The sequence below is a fragment of the Hesperophylax consimilis genome, chromosome 16 (genome assembly GCF_061612785.1).
Source record: "Hesperophylax consimilis isolate HC1 chromosome 16, BYU_Hcon_1.0, whole genome shotgun sequence".
Classification (NCBI taxonomy): Eukaryota; Metazoa; Arthropoda; class Insecta; order Trichoptera; family Limnephilidae; genus Hesperophylax; species Hesperophylax consimilis.
The window spans coordinates 33,379,398-33,400,774 of record NC_142851.1 but is presented as its reverse complement, the minus strand read 5'-3'; the positions used below and the strand labels follow the sequence as shown (position 1 = coordinate 33,400,774).

At 41.0% G+C, this 21,377-nt stretch overlaps 1 protein-coding gene across 1 annotated transcript in view; it reads left to right on the top strand.

Annotated features, from left to right (window-relative positions):
- Nucleotides 1–21,377, top strand: part of LOC149417085 (dynein beta chain, ciliary-like) — a 119,233-nt gene that overhangs the window by 77,916 nt on the left and 19,940 nt on the right. The window contains exons 49-63 of the mRNA XM_089641377.1: nt 355–483; nt 1,142–1,361; nt 2,189–2,350; nt 3,126–3,325; nt 7,074–7,240; nt 7,994–8,172; nt 9,884–9,961; nt 11,124–11,285; nt 12,924–13,172; nt 17,920–18,031; nt 18,190–18,452; nt 18,954–19,034; nt 19,117–19,332; nt 20,469–20,617; nt 21,043–21,202. Of these exons, the coding sequence (XP_089497503.1) occupies nt 355–483; nt 1,142–1,361; nt 2,189–2,350; nt 3,126–3,325; nt 7,074–7,240; nt 7,994–8,172; nt 9,884–9,961; nt 11,124–11,285; nt 12,924–13,172; nt 17,920–18,031; nt 18,190–18,452; nt 18,954–19,034; nt 19,117–19,332; nt 20,469–20,617; nt 21,043–21,202 (2,527 nt within the window). The remainder of the gene's footprint in view (nt 1–354; nt 484–1,141; nt 1,362–2,188; nt 2,351–3,125; nt 3,326–7,073; nt 7,241–7,993; nt 8,173–9,883; nt 9,962–11,123; nt 11,286–12,923; nt 13,173–17,919; nt 18,032–18,189; nt 18,453–18,953; nt 19,035–19,116; nt 19,333–20,468; nt 20,618–21,042; nt 21,203–21,377) is intronic.

The following is a 21,377-nucleotide window of genomic DNA, read 5'->3' as shown; positions in this document are numbered from 1 at the left end:
TAATATGCAATTCCGTAGTACGTTATTATGATTTATCTCATAAGGTTTAGCCGGCGTTAGCAATGTAAGCGCCCGAAAATATTTTTTTACCACTTGATTGCAAAACATCGACTTTTCTCTACTCTCTAAAAATATAATATGCATGTATTACATACATAAACCTTCCGGAAGAAATTCTCTAAAATATAGTGAAAACCCTATAAAAATCCGTTGTGCAGTTTAGAAGAACTAAGCGCACAAACAGACAGACGTGAATAGCCACTTTGTTTTATACTATTTAGAGATATCATAAATAATGTTCCATCGCAAATTTATCAATTTTCAAAATGTTAAATGCTTGTTTCTGATTTGTAGGTATGATAGGACAAAGCTGACCCTCAAAGACATCCACAACTGCCAGTTCATCTCGTGCATGAACCCAACGGCTGGGTCTTTCACTATCGACCTGAGACTGCAGAGGCATTTCAGTGTCTTCGCTGTGAGGTAAAGAACGGCATCATTTAAATCGTCGGCATAATATTGAGGTTTTGGTCAGCTCTAAAATGTTTTCTGTCGGCAAATGTAGTCAGTTGAGCAGCCGCATGTGGTCAGCAAGTAGAACGAGATTGATCAGCGAATAATTTCATCCCCTAATCTAACCCAACCTAATGGTAATATATATATTGAAACAATTTAAAACTTTTTTCCACTTGAAAAAAATGAAAAAGTTTAAAATTGTTTCAGTTTATCATTGTAATGGAATTCCACCACGAATTAGCCAAACCTAACCTAACTTAACCCAACCACATATTGAGCCTGATATTGCCTGCCAATGGAAACATAGTGTGATGATCAAATGATTTAGTAGAAATGTTTTTTCTTGCTTACTCAATATATAAATGGCGAACCATTAAATTCCATTCTGACTTGCCACACTTTCTCTCCACTATAGTGTTGCCACGAGAGAGAAAAAGTGTGGCAAGTCAGAAAAAGGGCAAATACAGGGGATAAACGAAAACGAAAACGTTGAAAACCGACCACGAAACGTAAATACAAAAAAGCGAAAGAGAAAGCTCTTTCATATAATGGATTCCAGGCAATCAATACGGAACACAAAATATCCAATTGAACACATTGGTTTAGTTTATCTTCCATTTTCCAGTTTCCCCTCGGGGGACGCTTGTCACCACATCTACCAGCAGATCCTGTCATCCCACCTGCTGTCGGAGTACGGCAGGTTCCCGCCGTCGGTGAACGGCATCACCGGCCAACTGGTGCACGCCTCGCTCAACCTGCACACCCGCATCGCCGCCATCTTCTTGCCGACCGCCGTCAAGTTCCACTACATGTTCAATATGCGGGACCTCGCTAACATCTTTCAGGTATTGTTATAAGTACGGTTCTTTTTCTGATATTAAGGGGGTATTTCACTATCTCTGATTATGTTCTGACTAAGCACTAATCCGCGGATTAGTCATTTTTTCGTTTTCACTATATCTGAATAACGCTAACGCTCGGGTTAAAGTTCGATTTGACTAATCAGTGCTCGAACCTCACGTTAGGCGCTATTCCTCGAATCAAAGATGGCGTCAAAACATTCCGAGTTTGACAGCGGAGAAGTGAGTCGAATTTTGTTGCGAATTATTATGGATACCGAGGTTTTTGATTTACAGAAGCAGGTGAAAGGGCAGCGATGCGAAGGCCGCGAGTTTTAAGAGCTCGAATTAATTTGAATGTTTGTATGATCCATCCTGAATTATTTGATTGTGTTCAAAATAAGAAACAATGTATTAATTCAACACGAATCTATCTAAACATGACAGGCGTGGCAGTAGATGGGGTAACTGCAAACATTTTGCGATGTTGCCAGACTATTTCAAGGCTTAGGGCCGGCCCTGATGGTATATGCACTGAACAGAAAATCCCTGGTAGTGTAATCTGTACTAATTTGAAAGAAAACGGACGCTGTCAAATTAGCTAAGATCTTTTGACTCCAAATTGAGTATCCGTTAAAGAAATTCAACTGAAGTAAGATAGAATTGACCTTACTTCGGACACATGGAAATGGCTTTTATAGGTAATGATGCAATCCTTCAACAATGATTATTATTTTGTTTGATCTGATACATGTACCGCATCAGCATTGTTTTGAAAGGTTGTCTTCCGTGAGGGCGTTACCAAGAGTGGATTTGTCATGTGATTTTTCCAGGGCATCCTATTTTCAAATGGCGAGGCTGTCAGGTGTCCCAGTGAGCTGGTCCGACTGTGGATGCACGAAGCTACCCGGGTCTACTGCGATAAGCTGGTGGATGAGAAAGACATTGACACCTTCCAAAAACTACTCTTGGAGACTGTTAAAAAAGGATTTGAGGTATGATTTATCTTTTTATACTACCTAATTATTTTGTAGTTAAATTGACATATCAAAACTCCGAAACTTTGATGGTGGAAAAACCATTACATTCAGTACATATAATAGTTAATTCAGTTCGTCAATTTGGGATGTGGGCATGGGTACCGCTACCCCAGAAATCATTCATTGGATAACCAACACCTCTGCCGTAGGTCTTCCCAAGTGGTACGCTACGTTTGAACACACTTTTAGCGGGGTGTCGGGTTCATGGGGTGAGGTTTTTCCAGGTCTTGGCAGCTGATGGGTCTGCCCACCAACTACCGCGTGAGAGGAATGGATTCATATGTCTGTCACTCCTGGACACTGAACCCAGATTCCTACCCATCCCTTCTCCTTCCTTTCCTTAAAAAGACCTTCCACACAGCACCCCAAAAGATATCGTAGGCCCCGGGGGAAATTATTTTCCTCAAAGCGTTTGGAGATAACGTAAAAAAATAATGTGATTAACAATCTGTTGTTAACAGACTGATTGCAATCTCTGTATGTATAGACGCAATGTTGGTAAGCTAAGTCTGTTCTACCGGTATTTCAATGGAGCCTTCTGGAAGGAATAGGTGCCCTTCACATAATCAACCCATCTCGGAAACAAACAGATTTTTTGCTTAACTAAAAACATATTTCAAAGTCTTTTATTTTGATTATCAATACTATTGTTGAATAAATCTAATCTGTAATATTTTGTTAAATATTTATCTGTTAACTTTATCAGTATTCGTGTTTTGATTTTTTTCAGGAGCTGGACGAAGGGATAATTTATGAAAAACCATTGATTTACTGTCACTTTGCGGAGGGAATCGGAGACCCCAAGTACAATGCCATCAAGGACTGGCCACACCTGAGCAGGCTACTGGATGAGGGGCTGTCTTCCTACAATGATATGGTCGCTACTATGAATCTGGTCTTATTCGAAGATGCCATGAACCACATTTGCAGGTAATTTTAGTAGAACTTCGGGAACTAATATTGCCATAAAGTAACCTGGCACATTATCAAGGGATAGCTTCCCAAATTTGGGTAATTGTAGGCAGGTGATTTTTACGAATTAAGATTAATTTATTTTGAAGTTTCCGCTATCAGTTAACACATTTCTGTCGTGTATTTTTGACGCTGGCGCTACGCAGTCTTCGGGCGAAAATAAAGGTCCTACGCGAATTTGTTTTAAATCACTATATCTTCGAAAATAATTAAAATATTTTAATAAAAATCAACATACCCAAGCTATAAAAGTACCAAACACAAATCGGATATTATTTAAAATGCAACTCAATTAACCTTGTAATATGTTTATTACAGTCCGCCTATCGGTATTTGCTCATGCCTGCTTTCTTTAAATACGCCCAACATTTCTTGCTCGCTTGCACATAGGAGTTGAGTGGGGCGGAACAGAGATCGAGATTCCAATAGGATTTCACAGTCATAAAAACCCACATTCCAGGAATTGAGTTGTTACAATAACAAATAATATACTATCCTATTGTTGAAATACCGATGTAAACGAAAGGCACGAGATAAATATAAAAAGACTTAAATTACTATTTTTTTTGGTAAACTAATGTTTAAGACAAGATTTTTTATGCATAGCACAAAGGGTAACAATTATTTTTATAAGCAAAAATTATTAGCCTGAAACACTCATCCACATTGAAAAATCTCCTGATAAAAGATACATGACGCCAACGGGACTTGAACCCGTGTCCTTTCGATTTCCGGTCGACAGCTCTGACCACTGAGCTATGGCGGCTTATCTCTTATCCGCGAAATAATTCAAAATATACGACCGGGAATCGACAGGACACGGGCTCAAGTCCCGTTGGCGTCATGTTTCTTTTATCAGGAGATTTTTCAATGTGGATGAGTGTTTCAGGCTAATAATTATTGCTTATAAAAATAATTGATAAAAAGACTTGCTTTACGATTTGATAATTATGTACATAATCAGTGGCGGTTTTCTCTAAAGTGCGTTTGTGCGGCGAACCCCCATTAAAAATATGAGAAAATAAAACATCCTTGTTTTATAATAATATAAGCACATTATAGATAGCACGCTATTAAAATTTCGCCTTCAAAACCCGCGCCACCGAAAAATACGATGCCTATTCCAAATTTGTGCGAGTTAAAATCCGCGCCAAACTCTCCATACAAAATAATCTTAGCCGGTACAGACCCTATGACGGTGATATATACAAAATTTGGTCTTTCTTTGCAAAAATAAGACAAATTGTGTGCGCCGAACACGCGTTGTGATATCACGTGACCTCCGAACATTGACGAATGTAACCGAAGAAACCCGAGAACTTCGCGGCCGACATTTAACCTTTGAACCATAGGGATGCAAGTTAAGTGTTATTTTTTTATGTTATATTATGGTATTTAACTTTGTAGTCATTTTTGTACATATTTTTGTTTTCTTGTTTCTGCATTTCTCCAACCGTTTGCTTATGGCATTTGTAAATCTACTACCTATTTTTAAATTTATTTCGTGCCACCTTTATTTGTTTTTTGATGTTTTAAAATATCTATTATATATTCTACGAAATTATTCTTCTCTAAAAAACAATAATAATTAGCAACGTACCTACATTGAGTGCTATAAAAACATTAAACAATTTAATTCCTATAAAACTTTTCTCATTATCTAATAATTGTGTCTAGGTAAAGTGATTTAAAAACAATAATATGTAGGTACCCCTCCCACTAACTTTATTTAAGTTGTGTGACTGCTGCCGTATTCGACTATTTGACGTAGGACAACAGTAAGTAAATTTTAATTAGATATGTTTATCTTCTCTTGAATTTCTGAACCCCCTGTTAAAAAAACCACGAACCGCCACTGTACATAATATATAGTTGGAACCTTTACAAAGAGATTGGTATATAATATTCATATAAAAACATTGAATAATTCCGTCTTTTCTGCCATTGAAATGAAGCCAGCGCAAAAGGAAGAACTACCCTTCCTGGCGTTAAGCATCAATCGACTGAACGGGTAGAACTACCTTTCTCGGCCGAAATGTTTAGTAGCCAGCTTGATTAAGCTTCTATCGAATACCAAAAGATGTCACTATTGTCTCATTGAATATTCTATACGCGTAGTTTAGTTCCTGTATACAATGGACGACTTGGGAGAAATTTTTTTAAAAATCATAACTTTTAAATAAAAATTTCGAAAATTGTTTTCATTGTGTAATCCAACAAAATTTCACCCAAGTGGACTTATAGTATATAGGGACTATATGACTTATGATGTTTTGTACTGTGAAGTCTGCGTGGTTTAAAAATTACATTTTTGTAATGTCTATCACTGTAGACATTTCCCATGAACCTAAAAAGCTCTGGACGGAGCTATTCGAGAACAATTTGAAGCCGCGGGGTGAGGAGGAAGACGTATGAAAGATGCCAAAATCTACTTAAATTTTTTGGTTCCATGATATTTCATCAAAATGACAATTAAACACACCTTTAAAAAGTGATATAAAGTCATTAAAAGTGATGAATTAAAAATTAGGTTAAATAATTACCTATGTAACCTATTTAACCCAATTTTTGTTTAATTTCTCTATTGTTTATATTTCTATTATGATTTGATTTATATCTACAACCTCTCTCAATGGCTATAAATGTATTGATAAATGTTTTGTTTTGTAAATTTTTCGTTTTACATAATCTTTTGTTTTGTATAAATTTTTGAATTCATATTCCTTTCTTACAAATTTAATTTACTTATTCCTTATTATGCTATTTCAGTACAGGTAAAATCACAAGTAGGAAATCCATAATTGGTTTTATTTTGGCTGTATAATACTTATGTACAAACTGAAATAAAAGTAAACTGTCGATTTTCCGAAAATCAATAAATAAATAAATAACTTTTCATGACTTTATATCACTTTTTGTAGGTGTGTTGAACTGTCATTTTGATGAGATACCCGGTCACCAAATTTTTTAATGACTTATCTCAATCCTTGTCTCATCAAATACCCAAAAAAAACTCAAATGCCATTATAACTACGTTAACAAGACAAAAATAAAATTATAATAGTTTATTATGCAGCACTTATGCATACAAATCATATCATACAAGATGGCTGCCTGGCAATTTTCCCTCATCCTAGATTTAGCTTCAATGCCATTCATACACAATCGCACTAATGCTCTGTCCAGGGCTTTTTAGGTCCATGACATTTCTAGTAGACCATAGACAACATACATAAATAGTAATATTCAATATTGCCCCAAATAAGCACAAGTTAGTTAAAAATCCAATTCTGGCCAGCCAGGAACTTCCAAGCATATCTCATCACATTGTTTTTTTTTGTAAATTTAATTTTTTATTTTTTTACTTTTACTTTTCTATTTTCTCAATAAATAACTCCATATCGTTGGTGACAGCTTCTGACATTTTGAGAGCGTCTTCTTCCACTTTGAATGTTAAAACATGACTGTAACACCGAGGATCGATTGTTTAATCGAGTGTATGCGAACGCCAATACACGGCCATCTACATATTATATCTGTCGATCGATAGTTGTTTGGCTGTTTTGTCAAAATACAGTTTTTTGATTTTACTATCAAGCTACTATTGTGTTGATAATACGCACACACATATGATCCCTAGTCTTTAGACATACACCTAGACAGTTGATTAAAAATTTTGTTGGCCTAATTTGTCATACATTTCCAGGATCAACCGCATTCTGGAGTCTCCTCGAGGGAATGCTCTGCTGATCGGAGTGGGAGGTTCTGGAAAGCAATCCCTCTCCCGGCTGTCGTCCTTCCTGTCCGGACTGGAAGTGTTCCAGGTCCAGCTGCGGAAGGGATACGCCATTCCAGATCTCAAAGATGACCTCGGTGAGATACATAACTAACCTAGAAATTATTTTTAAATGAACCCTAGTAAAACAAAACTCTTCATCTGTCCTACAATGGAACACTTTCCACCCACTGGTTTTTAAAAACATTATAGTTGAAATTGCTTTAGCAGTGTTTGGTGACCAGATACGAATAGCTAGGCTTCCTAACCTTCCTCTTTCCATCTCCTTCCCTTTCCCTCTATCTTCAGCCTCATAACACACCCCATATTTGGGATGCCATAGTCCCACTGGCTGCAGTTAGTTGGGACTCTTGTGCGGTATTTACATAAGAAATAGGACATTTAGGTTAAATAAACCTATTAAAAAAAGATCTATTTAAATATAAATCAACTTTGTTGAGTTTTCAACTTCCACCCTCTAAACCAGAGCCGAGATTTTCATATCTGAAGATTTGTTTGTATGTTCCCTTTCTGTTTCAAGATGGTGGCCGTTTTAATGGTCCAGCAATGATTCTTTTTCAAATGTGAAATTGTTGTGTTTATTTGGACTTTCTTACTTCAATTTTTTCAATATTATGGTCATTGAGATAGTGACGTTTCTTTGAAGAAAATGTATAATTTCTTATTTAAAATGAAATAATGTGTAATATTTAAGTATCTACTTACAAATCTTTTGATTTCGGATGAAATTTACGTTTTGATTTATAAAACAAGAGAAAATTAGAAACATTATTTTTTGGATGCGAGGTCTGGTGTTCACAGAACTGCTAGTATTTAATATTTTGTTTCAGCGGCTATTTATTTGAAGACTGGTTTGAAGAACATGGGCTCCGTGTTTCTGATGTCGGATGCGCAGGTGGCTGATGAGAAGTTCCTGGTGCTCATCAATGACTTGCTGGCCTCCGGGGAAATACCCGACTTGTTCTCCGATGAAGATATTGATAATATCATCAATGTTGTGCGGACTGAAGTAAGGATATTATTGTTCGTTCCATCGTATTTCATCAAAATTGATAATTAAATACACCTTTAAATAGTGATATAGAGTAATTAAAAGTGATGAAACGAAAACTCTGAAGAGAAATCTCGGAAATTTTTTCTGAACCTTCCAATTTGAGAGAGCACCCCACCTCATGAGGATTCCAGATAGCCGAACCACTCTCCAGCCTACTGCGAAATTTAAGGGCAAACATTATGCCGAGTCAACAGCGTTAAAGATTTCGGTATCGTCTTTGATCCTAAACTGACGTTCTCTTCATTGAAATTACTACAAACACCTGGGATTTATCATCAGAACATGCAAACAGTTTAATGACCCAGATGCAATGATAGCCATGTCTAATGGCATTATAAGAAGTAAGCTGTAGTATGCTAGTGTGTCCGCACAAAACTAAATATAGGGTTTTCCAATAAGAGGTGTTATTTTGAATAGCCCGCTATTTCGGTAGATGTTACTTTTGAAGCTGTCATTTTTTGACATTTGACAAGTAAAAACTACGCCATTAATAAAAATGGAACGGTACACGCTTCAACAACTCATTGAAATTATTAAAATTTACTTGAGTGAATCAAATGCAAATCATCTTGAGTGATGAGGCCCATTTCCACCTCGGTGGCTTCGTCAACAAGCAAAATTGTCGCATCTGGGGCTTGGAAAACCGAAGAGTTATTGTTCACTCAACGTGTGACTTTTTGGTGCGGTTTGTGGTCCGGCGGAGTCATTGGACCTTACTTTTTCGAAAATAAGGCTGGAGCAACAGTTACGGTGAATGGATCGCTATCGAGAGATGATTAATGATTTTTTATGTCCGGAATTGGATGGTATTGATCTGAAAAACGTTTACTTTCAACAAGACGGCGCTACGTGCCACACAAGCAACGAAACCATTGATCTTTTACGATTGAATATCAAAATAACACCTCTTATTGGAAAACCCTGTACATATATATGTTGGAACAAATCCATAAAAAATTCCTCAGGTATGCGGACGCAGGGAACTTATCCGAAGTTCATGCACCATACAGACTTACTCGAGGCAACAAATAGATTTAGCCTAGAATAATTCATAACTCTATTGTTAGCCCATTCCTCTTTATTTTGTACTGTTTATAAGTGCCTATAAACTTAAGCCGTAGTCGTCGCCATTATTTGTTCAAGATACCACACGGTAGAACAGATGTTCTAGCATAACATAGCATTACACTAGGAATGGTACTGTTGAATGAAATTTCTGAAACAGTGGACGTATTTAATTCCTTAGGTAGCCTTATGATTTTTTTTGTCTACTTATCTTCTCAGATGTTATGAGTGTCAGAATGAAAAGATTGTACTGTAAATGGATTAATAATCTGCCGTACAATAAAAAAAATATATGTACATACAAAATTCTCAGAGTACGGGTGTATCCCGAAAAACTCTGACGGTTTGGAGAACAAACTCTAACATTTTTAAAGCTGACTGGCACACCACACCCCTTCGAAATGAACACGAAATTTCAGCTCACTTTCATAACTCTAAGATCTTTTACGGTTGAAACTCGTTTGAGATTATGACCGAGTATCTGTGGAGGGTGAGACTAAAAATGCTCTGGTGAAATTTAGCGGCCATCATTGAAAATCTCTTTATCCAAATAGAGAAATGAGAGGACAACAATGTTAATCGATATTTTTCATATTTTCAGACGAAAGCAGCCGGAGCTCAAGATACCAGAGAAAATTGCTGGAAGTTTTTCATTGACAGAGTTCGCAGGCAACTAAAGGTTGGCTCAACTTGCTTCTTTGCTTCCCGTAGATTTTTTGCCATAATTGGGATTCATTAATATTCTTCATCGCTTTTCAACCAGACCGACTTGCTCATGGAAACTGATTATTTCCTCAAAGTGAGAAAGTCTGCTCTTTTAAACATTTACATACCCTGGTAAAGTGATGGATGACATCAAGAAGTGGATGATCCTGTCAAAGGAGTGACTGTATTATGCCACCAATGATAAGAATCAGTTTAGATTACTGCTCACCCAATAAATATAGCACCTTATGATGATGATTAGTTCGTAGTAAGAGTGACACTCTTATCACCAAAAGTCGGCCCATTCGATGAGCCTCCAAAATATGTATCATTTTCATAATAAAATTTCCAAATCCAATCAAATTATTAAAGCACTGTGTGCAGATCGTTCAGTTGGCCTACCCATAAATTATTAAAGCACAGTGTGCAGATTGTTCATTTGGCCTACCCATAAAGAGTTGGGTAAAGTAACTCCAGAGGCTTGACCTACAATGGATGGAGGTTGCTGAAGTTACCCAGGACAGGCAAGACCCGAATAAGACGAAGGGAAGAATATATTGAGAAAATATTGTAGCTATTTTTTTTATTTGGTACAATATTTTTAACATTTTAAGTTTTCCAGTAATGTAGGCCTCACTGGGTGGCTTGCCCGTGCTATAATAAACGAACATACTAATTTTAGTAGTTTACAATGTGAAATATTCCCGCGTATATGTACCTGCATGAAATTATTTACGTTTGATGAGCTTTCATTTTTCTAAATTGGAACTGATTGTGTCAGGCAAGCGATAAAGTGCTTAATTTTTGTGAAAATTATTTTATTTAATTAATGAATTAATTAATTAATATTTCTAATGTTTTAAATGTGTATTTCTTTAGTTAATTTTTTTGACAAGATGACAAGATTCAATTGGTAAATTTGTAATGTTTCTCTAATTTGAAAGAAAAAATATAATTATATTATAAAAAATGACAATATTTGTTTTTAAAAAGTAAATATTTTATAAATCATTTCAGCTTCACAAATCCTACAATTATATTATCTTGTAATTTGTCACGGGTTTGCACTAGTAATAATAATAGATAATGAGATATGTACTAAGTATGATCTGATGACTATGTTTACCCTTGTCCAGGTTGTGTTGTGCTTCTCTCCTGTCGGCGCAACCCTTCGAGTGAGGTCCAGAAAGTTCCCCGCTATTGTAAACTGCACCTCCATCAATTGGTTCCACGAGTGGCCTCAGGAAGCCCTACGATCTGTGTCCAAAAGATTCCTTTCGGAATTGGAAATTTTGCCCGTGAGTTTTCGTTCTTTAAAAATATATCGTTCTTGTAAAATATTATCTAATTTTAATGTGATAATTAATTTTCATCGCGGAAATCTGCAATAATCTCGCTACCACAGTTATACCACGCTATCAGTGTCTATCGATATATATATATATTGATTATTCTTTCCAGACCATACATATTTTATTTTTATTTCTCAACAAATTTTATTACTACAATCAATATTATGTATTACAACATATTATATTGCTTACACTCTCTTGATAAAGCTGATGCTTGTGCTCTGGAGAGGAAAACTTATATGTTACAGTAGAACCCCGTTAATTCGAACCCCGATAATTCGAAAAAACGCGTAATTCGAAATTTTCGCCAAAAAAATTTCCGCAGAAAATTTTTTTCACACAAAATGGTTTTTTAATTCGAAATTCGTTAATTTGTAATTCGAAATTTATTTTTGTCCGCGCACGAAAATTTGTTCGTGTAATTCGAAAAAATTTGATTTTTGCGAAAAAAATCATAATATTTCGTAAATCTGAATCTAAAAGTCAGCCGTGGCGGTAAAACGCCGATAAATGTATTTTTACATGGTTATACATCGTCCTAATTAGTATTATTATTTTGTAAATCTGAATCGATTTACACTGGAATGTCGTATTTTTTCAAATTTATTTGAAATATCCGAGTTTGAAGTGCCGAGAAAATACGTTTTACGCGGATATATGTCGTAGTTTTACGAGTTTACACCAAATATCTGAATTTAAAGGGTCGGCCGCGACAAAACTCGGTCGCGAAATCTCGATTTACGTGTAAATATATCGTATTTTTACTAACTTTACTTCGAATATCCGAGTTAAAAAATACGGCGCGACGGAAATTGGCCGAAAAATTTCGATTCACGCCGAATAGTGACGATTTTTACGAATTTACTTCAAATATCTGAACTTAAAAGGCCGGCCGCGTCGAAAAACTGCCGATAAAATTCGATTTACGCGGAAACATATCATATTTTTACGAATTTACATCAAATATCTGAATTTAAAGGGTTGGCCGCGATGGAAATCGGCCGCGTATTCTCGATTTACACGGAAATATATCGTATTTTTGCGAATTTATTTCGAATATCTGATTTTAAAGAGCCGGCCGCGACGGAATACGGCCGCGAATTCTTGATTTACGCGGAAATATATCGTATTTTTACGAATTTAAATTCAGATATTCGAAATAAAAGGCCGGCCGCGACGGAAATCTACCGCAGAATCTCGATTTACGTGGAAATATATCGTATTTTTACGAGTACGAGTATTTTTGCAAATATCTCAATATAAAGGGTAGGCCGCGACCGAAATCGGCCGCGAAAATAAAGAAACAATTGGTATTAATACGAATTTACTCCTAAAATACCACCCGGATTTGAAGAGGCAGCCGAGAAAATCGATTTTCGGCGTATTTTTTTTTTCATAAAATTTAGAATTAAGTGGGAATTCTTTAATTCGAAATTTGATTTTTGATGTCCCGTGGATTTCGAATTAACGAGGTTCTACTGTACTACATGTGTATATAAAGTGATAATTTTAAAAGCATAGTTTAAAGTTTAAAATGTAAAGTTGCAAAGTGAAATGTTAATTATCTCGGTTATGTTTTTTCAGGAAAAACTCAATGACTCGGTAGCTTTATTCATGTCCCATGTACATACGACCGTCAACAATATCTCAGCCATGTACTATCAGAACGAACGCCGCTACAATTACACCACTCCCAAGTCATTCCTCGAGCAGATCTCTCTGTATTCAAAGCTGCTAAGAGAGAAAACCGACGATTTGAAGTTGATGATAACTAGATTGGAAAATGGACTCCTGAAGCTGGACTCATGCGGAAGGGATGTGGAAAAGTTAAAGGTATGTTTTTTTTATTTATTACAAGTGTTGTCTGTGTACAACAAGCCCAGTGAGACTATGGAATACATTTCGGGTATGTTGAGGGAATCAAGAATAGGAACGTTGGGAGGTGCCTGATTTAGTCACTTAACGTACATAGTTAGAGCCGTTTCAAGCACTCTTTTGATTCTATTATCATTTATTAATGGTTGCACCAAAGATATTAGAAGAACGAGATATGCTATGTTGGCCGCCGGACCGTAGCCGGAGTACTACCTAATTAGGGTACTTTGAACGGTATCGGGACGTGTACGCACAGAAATCTGTTCTATGTATTAGTGCGGATACCTTAGCGCAAGCGAAGGTTTGCAGTAGTATTGGTGAACAAAACCGGTGACACTCGGTGTAACGGACGTACTGCTCCAATATCAGCCGACGTCGCCCCATATTATTAATTTGCTATTTGCCCTGTTATTAAAGTAAAATATACTGCCAAAAAATGTAAAATGTAGAAATTTGTAAAATTGCTATGTAAAATTGTTATGTAAAATGTAAAATTGTTACAATAAATGAAACGTCGGAGCTTGGCTAGAGGTATACGGGCAGAGAAGTATTGTGAGAGCTGGTAAAATCATATTCATATTTTAATTCGGGCACGATTGTTAGAACCGTGCCAAAACGTAGTGGGAAGCCGTGCCGTGCGCCATGCGCCGTCATAGCGTCACAAATGACCGGTGGTACGCCGTCATTACGTCCCACGGGCACGGTTCTGAGGATCGTGCGAAACTACCGGCCGACGTCCCGGCGGGGCGCCGCGATAGCGTCGCAAATACGGCTCACGGATTCCAGGAATCAAAGAGAAAGTGGGCCCGTGTGCGCGTCGCGCGCCCGCTGGCGGCTATATAACGGGCAACAGGCCCTCAAAACGGCAGATAACCAGAAACCACCACCAGCTCAACACCTCTCTCTCTGCTCTGCCTTCTACCTCGCTCCGACTTCTGCTTCTACTCGCCTTCTTTCACTCTGACCCCCGCTTCACCCTGGACCACGGACTTGCCTACCCCTTCGGACCAGACCCGGAATCAGCATCAAGGACGCGAAAACAGCATTCGGACCAGCTACAACGGCATCAGAGACGGCCCCGTTCTACCCCTCCACGCCACTGAAGGAAGACATCTTACGCCTCCACAGATTGGGATCACCGGCCCTATCTACAGTCTTGTGTGTCACGATTACGTCTGATACATAAGTGGTCCTTCGACGCCGGATCTTTCTGTGGATAAGATGTCACCTTCACTGCGCTCTGGGAAGAACAGCGCTGACGGGGATTCATCGCAGGGAAGCGATGATCCCACACCAACCGGGGCGGCCACAGCCGCGCCCCCCGGACTCCGGCCAACCGCCCCCCTGGCCCCCTCTGATCCCCGAGCGGACCTACTGCCTGGTCCCTCCGGCGCATCACCACCACAGACGCCCCCTGCCGCGGCCGACGTCTCGTCAAGAAGCGAGGCTTCCAGCGAGGACACGCTCCGGCAGGCGCAGCTCGAGCTGAGAGCTGAGAGGCGGCGCACCCAGAAGCTGCAGGACGACCACGCCCGACAGATGGCAGAACTTGTCGCCATGCTGAAGGGCCTCACGCGGACCGCTTCACCTGCAGCCTGGCAACCCGACGGAGCCTATCCCGGAAGCCAGCCATCTAGCGGCCCCGGGCAAAGCTGGGGCTACGCACCCGAGGCGCACACCACTGGCCCACGGGTGGGCCTGCCACAGACTGCGGCGCCCTCTAGCGGCCCCAGTCACAGCCTTGCCTACACAGTGGGGGGAGAGCCCACTGTTTCGCAAGCTACAGCACCACGGGTGGGTCTTCCACAGACTGCGGCGCCCCCGAGCGGCCCCAGTCACAGCCTTGCCTACACAGTGGGGGCAGAGCCCACTGTTTTGCAAGCTACAGAACCACGGGTGGAATACCTACCGACGCCGACGCCGGCGCCTCCGGGCGTACCTAGTCAGGGGTACGCAGCGGAGGCGCAAACCACTGGCCCATGGGTGGGCCTTCCACAGACTGCGGCGCCCCCGAGCGGCCCTAGTCACAGCCTTGCCTACACAGTGGGGGGAGAGCCCACTGTTCCGCAAGCTACAGCTCCACGGGTGGAATACCAGCCGAAGCCGGCGCCCCCGGGCGTACCTAGACAGGGGTACGCAGCGGAGGCGCAAACCACTGGCCCACGGGTGGGCCTGCTACAGACTGCAGCGCCCTCTAGCGGCCCCAGTCACAGCCTTGCCTACACAGTGGGGGGAGAGCCCACTGTTCCGCAAGCTACAGAACCACGAGCGGACTACCAACTGACGGCGGCGCCATCTAGCGGCTTCACCCACGGCTTCGGGTATGCAGCGGAGGCGCGAACCACTGCGCCGCGGCTGGATTACAGACCGACGCCGGTGCCCCCGGGCGTACCTACTCAGAGCTACGCAGCGGAGGCGCAAACCACTGGCCTGCCACAGACTGCGGCGCCCTCTAGCGGCCCCAGTCACAGCCTTGCCTACACAGTGGGGGGAGAGCCCACTGTTCCGCAAGCCACTACACAGTTTCCAGCATTTGCCCCGAGCGGAAACTCGCAGTCCCCCGCTGACGGATACGGGGCCTGCAACCGAACGGATGAGGCAGCGAGGCAGACACGAGACTGGGTGCATCAAGGGAGTGTCCCTCTCGCCCAGGTGACGACCATGTTCGCCGACGCCCTCCGGCAGTCCCAGGCTGGTGGCACACCTCGCTACCATCCCGAAGATGAGCGGATGGCATCCCTCATCGCCCGGCAGTCCAGCGCAAAGGACTTGCCGCCCTACGCTGGTGACGCAATAGAGTGGCAAGCCTGGAAGGCGCAATTCCTCCAGTCGACGGCCACCTGCGGGATGACGGCGGCCGAGAACCTGATGCGGCTGCAGCGTGCCCTGAAGGGAAAGGCACGAGAAGCCGTCAGCCCTCTCCTCCTGGACCCGGCGCAGGCGCCGGAAATCATGGACGTACTGGAGCATCGCTTTGGGGGCGCGCACTCGGTCGCGGCGGTCATGTTCGACCGGATAAAGCGGCTAACCCGACTACAAGAGGACGCATCGACCGAGGTTCTGGTGGAGTTCTCGGTCACGGTGCAGAACATCGTGGCTTCGCTGGGGAACCTGCGGGGTGATTGCCTCTCCAACCCGGCCCTCCTCAGCGAGATCGCCTCGAAGATGCCGTTAGCCCTACGCCTCTTGTGGTTGGGTAAGGTAGCCGACCAGACGCACGCGGCCACCGTGGTGCAGCCTGCCGCGTTCTTGAAGCGGCTGACCAACGCGGTGCCGCGGTCGGGCCTCACCGACAATAGCCGAGCAGCGCGGCCGAAAAGCTCGGTCGAACATCAGCGGGCCTCGCCGGGACAACACTGAGGATGGCTTGTCCGGACGCCGCCCCGTCCTCGCTGCCGACGCCCTGGACCATGCCGCCGGGGACCATGCCGCCGGGGACCATACCACCGGGGACCATACCGCCGGGGACCATTCCACCGGGGACCATTCCACCGGGGACCATGCCACCGGCAACAATGCCACCGGCAACAATGCCACCGGCAACAATGCCGCCGGGGACCATGTCGCAGCACGCCGCTGGTAAAGAGTGTAGCCGAGCTCCACGGGGGGAGTGTAACGGACGTACTGCTCCAATATCAGCCGACGTCGCCCCATATTATTAATTTGCTATTTGCCCTGTTATTAAAGTAAAATATACTGCCAAAAAATGTAAAATGTAGAAATTTGTAAAATTGCTATGTAAAATTGTTATGTAAAATGTAAAATTGTTACAATAAATGAAACGTCGGAGCTTGGCTAGAGGTATACGGGCAGAGAAGTATTGTGAGAGCTGGTAAAATCATATTCATATTTTCGTCGCGCGCCCGCTGGCGGCTATATAACGGGCAACAGGCCCTCAAAACGGCAGATAACCAGAAACCACCACCAGCTCAACACCTCTCTCTCTGCTCTGCCTTCTACCTCGCTCCGACTTCTGCTTCTACTCGCCTTCTTTCACTCTGACCCCCGCTTCACCCTGGACCACGGACTTGCCTACCCCTTCGGACCAGACCCGGAATCAGCATCAAGGACGCGAAAACAGCATTCGGACCAGCTACAACGGCATCAGAGACGGCCCCGTTCTACCCCTCCACGCCACTGAAGGAAGACATCTTACGCCTCCACAGATTGGGATCACCGGCCCTATCTACAGTCTTGTGTGTCACGATTACGTCTGATACACTCGGCAAAACAATTCCACTCAGTACGAACTGCGCGTAGCACATCTCGTTCTTCTAATATCTTTGGGTTGCACAATATAACACCCAATTAATTAATATCGAAATTCATAACTATAGCCTTCAGAAATAACAAACCGAAGTAATGAATATGATCATAAATTAATGCACGAGTATATAATGTATTGAGGGCATCTCCTATCCCCACCCTATCTTCCTTTTCCCTATACCTTCTTGTTGGTTTAATTTAAACATTAGCACAAGAAACGTTTTTGGCTTAATCCTAATGTATTATATATCGCTGTATTGTAAACGCTGTTTGTTTCTTACAAAACTATCTATCCGCTTTTCCCACCACCTATAGTAGAATTTAGACACTTCATGATTAAATTTTGCATACTTTACAATCAAAATAAGAGGAAAATTATTCTGTGTAAAGGCTGGGAAACGCCTCAGCTAATAACTAAATAAATATTTCTGTTTTACAGGCAACACTAGCAGAGCAAGAAATTATTCTGAAAGAGAAAAATAAAGCCGCTGAAGAACTTATTTCTGTTGTTGGAGCCGAGAGTGAAAAAGTTTCCAAAGAAAAAGCTTTTGGTGAGTAAAATGAGGACGCAAAAATAGTTGAATATTTTATCAACTTCATTGTCCTCGAAGGAGTCGAATTTGGTGACATCAGTTTTCTTCCTAATCGGTATCGATCACACCTTTTGGGATTGCGATACGAAATAAATGAATTAAACATATCTTTCTAGTCGCCGAAGAAGAAAAAAAAGTGAAAGTGATAGAAGAGGATGTGTCAATTAAGGCCAAGATCTGCGCCGACGACTTGGCCAAGGCTGAACCAGCGCTCCTGGCGGCGAGGGAGGCTCTTAACACGCTCAACAAGAACAACCTCACCGAGCTCAAGTCCTTCGGCACGCCGCCAGATGCCGTAGTCAACGTCACAGCAGCCGTGAGCGTGCTGCTCGCCAGGAATGGCAAGATACCCAAGGACCGCTCCTGGAAAGCTAGCAAGGTGAGGTCAAGACAATTTTTCAACCTGAAACATTTTAGACCCCAAAGCGTACTAATTGCAAGATTTTCCCATTTTTTCTCCATTTTGCTGAAAATTTTCAAATTAATATTATTATAAAAATACGATACTCAACTATTCAAGTATGTTGGTGACTACCGCCATTCAACTGTGCGTCGTACTCAGGCACATATTGCTGACATTTTGTAAACTCGTCGACCACGCCATTCTCCCGTGACCAGCCGGTCGAGGTTGTTGTCATTGAGACATTAAACATCGCTTCACTTGTGTCAGACATTTTGTAACAATGCGTGACAACTTGTTTGAATGTGAATACACAACATCAGTATCGGATACTTGCGTATTCGCAAATGTTAAGAATTTTCAAACTCAGTAATAGATTTTTGACAACATTATCTTTGACGACTTGAAAATGCGTGATGAAAGCGTAAGGTATTTATTAGTTTTTTTTAAAAATTTTATTTCAATTTGTTTTATTTACAGATGATGATGAATAAAGTTGACCAGTTCTTGTTTGATCTCCAGAATTATGACAAGGAAAATATTCAGTTGGATATTGTTAAGGTTAGTTTTTTAAAATTTATCTCTGAGTCATTTTTAGGTGCACCTAATTTTAAGTTATTCTGAATGAATCTGTTATTTTCAGGCCATCAAACCGTACATCAAGGACCCTGACTTCTTGCCCGAGACGATCCTGAGCAAGTCCAGCGCGGCAGCCGGCCTGTGCGCCTGGGTCATCAACATCATGCGCTTCTATGACGTGTACGTGGTGGTGGAGCCCAAGCGGAGGGCGCTCATCACTGCCAACCTGGAGCTGGCCGCCGCCAGGAACACGCTCTCCCAGCTGAAGGATAAGATTGTGGTAAGGTTAATGTTGTGGTTTTCTCACAAACTCTCTTATCAAATAAAACTTCGGCTTTGAATTCAAAACCTTCAACTTTTAATTTGATTAATTGACATTGGCTCTGATATCTTAATTAGCAGGCGGTTGGAATAATATGGACCCCGACCTTGAGGTTCGCACCTTCTTTATTGTCCACTAGCTTTCTACAATATTCGACAGATAACGCTATCTATGTGTAACCTAATAGATTATTACGAGTTTCATCTATGGGTGAGCTCTAAGGATGGGTTGTTTCATAGAATTTGAACAATTCATCAAATTTCAACATGATGTCCTATTCAAGTTCTGTTATTCTATCATTATAGGCCAGTTACTTGACAGAAACTAAATAATAACAGAACTTTCACAGAACTTGAAAATTAACTTTGAAATTTGAAAAATTGTCCAAATTATCTGAAACAACCCGTCCATACATTAACACGAGGATATTACAGTTAACATACATACTTCATTGTATGGTTGAGGTCAAACTGGGATGCTGAGATTCATTAACTGTTTGACAGCATCGAGTCATTTGGTTTAGCACAGATGAACAGGAAATTCTTCTATCTTCATAATACGTTATGTTAGCGAACGTAGATTAGTCCAAGGTCGACCGTGAACTACCTGTTCATTGTAACTCATGAACGCTCACGAACTATCAATGAGCGATTGGATTACTTTTAAATACAAATTTAAATGGTTTGCACCCGTGTCCCGTGATGGTTACTGGTGTGCAAGCGACCATAGATGTATGGATTTTGTATTTCGGGCATCTCGAATCTCATTCTCGCGACAGAAATAGAGATGGTAGATACACAAAATCTATAAGAGGCCATCATTTACCTACTACTACCTACGTCAAACAAAAGCATGGATACTTTTGCATATGTGCACACTTTTTTTCATTTTCTCTGTTCTCTACTGTACGCCATTTTTCTCTACTCGATGGAAAGAGTGTACTCTCGACCCAATTACTTAGCCAGTGTAACGGTAACATACAGTTGTAGGAAAAAATTTGACATCTACAGTTTTGAATTAACAGTGAAGTTTTTTTATCTTAAAGAAATATTTCGAAGAGGAGAAATATAAACACCTGTGAATGTTTTGAGCAGGAATTAGAACAAAGACTGGCTGTGCTCCTTGCGAACTTCCAAGAGGCTGTGAATGAGAAACTGAAGTGCCAGGCAGAGGCGGATGCCACCAATATCACCATAGACCTGGCCAACAGACTCGTCAATGGACTTGCTTCCGAGAAAATTAGGTAATGTGGGATTTATTTTCATATTATGTTCCTCTGCTCAATTGAAAAAAACATGTTGGATTCATTGTATATAATATTTTTTCATGCTGTGTTTATTCCTACTGTATTTATTCATTTATTTTGTTATCTTTCACACTTCTCTTTTTCAAGCTGTTTCTTTCGTGTTATTTTCATTCTTGTTGATTCAATCATTCATTCATACAATGTTGGTAGTTCTTCGTTGAAGTATGTTAATGACCGAAGGAGTTAGGGTCAGATTAGCTCAGTGGTAGAGCAAAGTCCCGGCAAGACTGAGGTCCTGGGTTAAATTCCTAGATGTGACCGAATCTCTTTCTGATTTTTCTGTTTCATATTTTTGTTTGAGAGTCGCTAATGTTGTCTTCAACGATTAAAGATTAATAATATTTGTATTATTCGTGGATCAGATGGACGCTGAGCGTAGCCAACCTGAAAGACTGCGGCATGATGCTGCCGGGAGACGTGCTGCTCATCACGGCGTTCATCTCATACGTGGGTTGCTTTACTCACAGCTATCGCATGGAGCTGCTCAACAACATATGGATGCCTTTCTTCTACAGGGTTGATGTATGTGTCACTTTATACCAGAGATCATAGCCTTTTGGAAACTCCAATTCCTTGTGTATCTTCTGTGTAAATATTACTTCTGTAAGTTTTACACAGATGGAGTTACATGCAAAAGTTTGAACACTTGTTACAAGTGAAAACAGTGCATTTCAAAAAACTTTTAACGCATTTTACT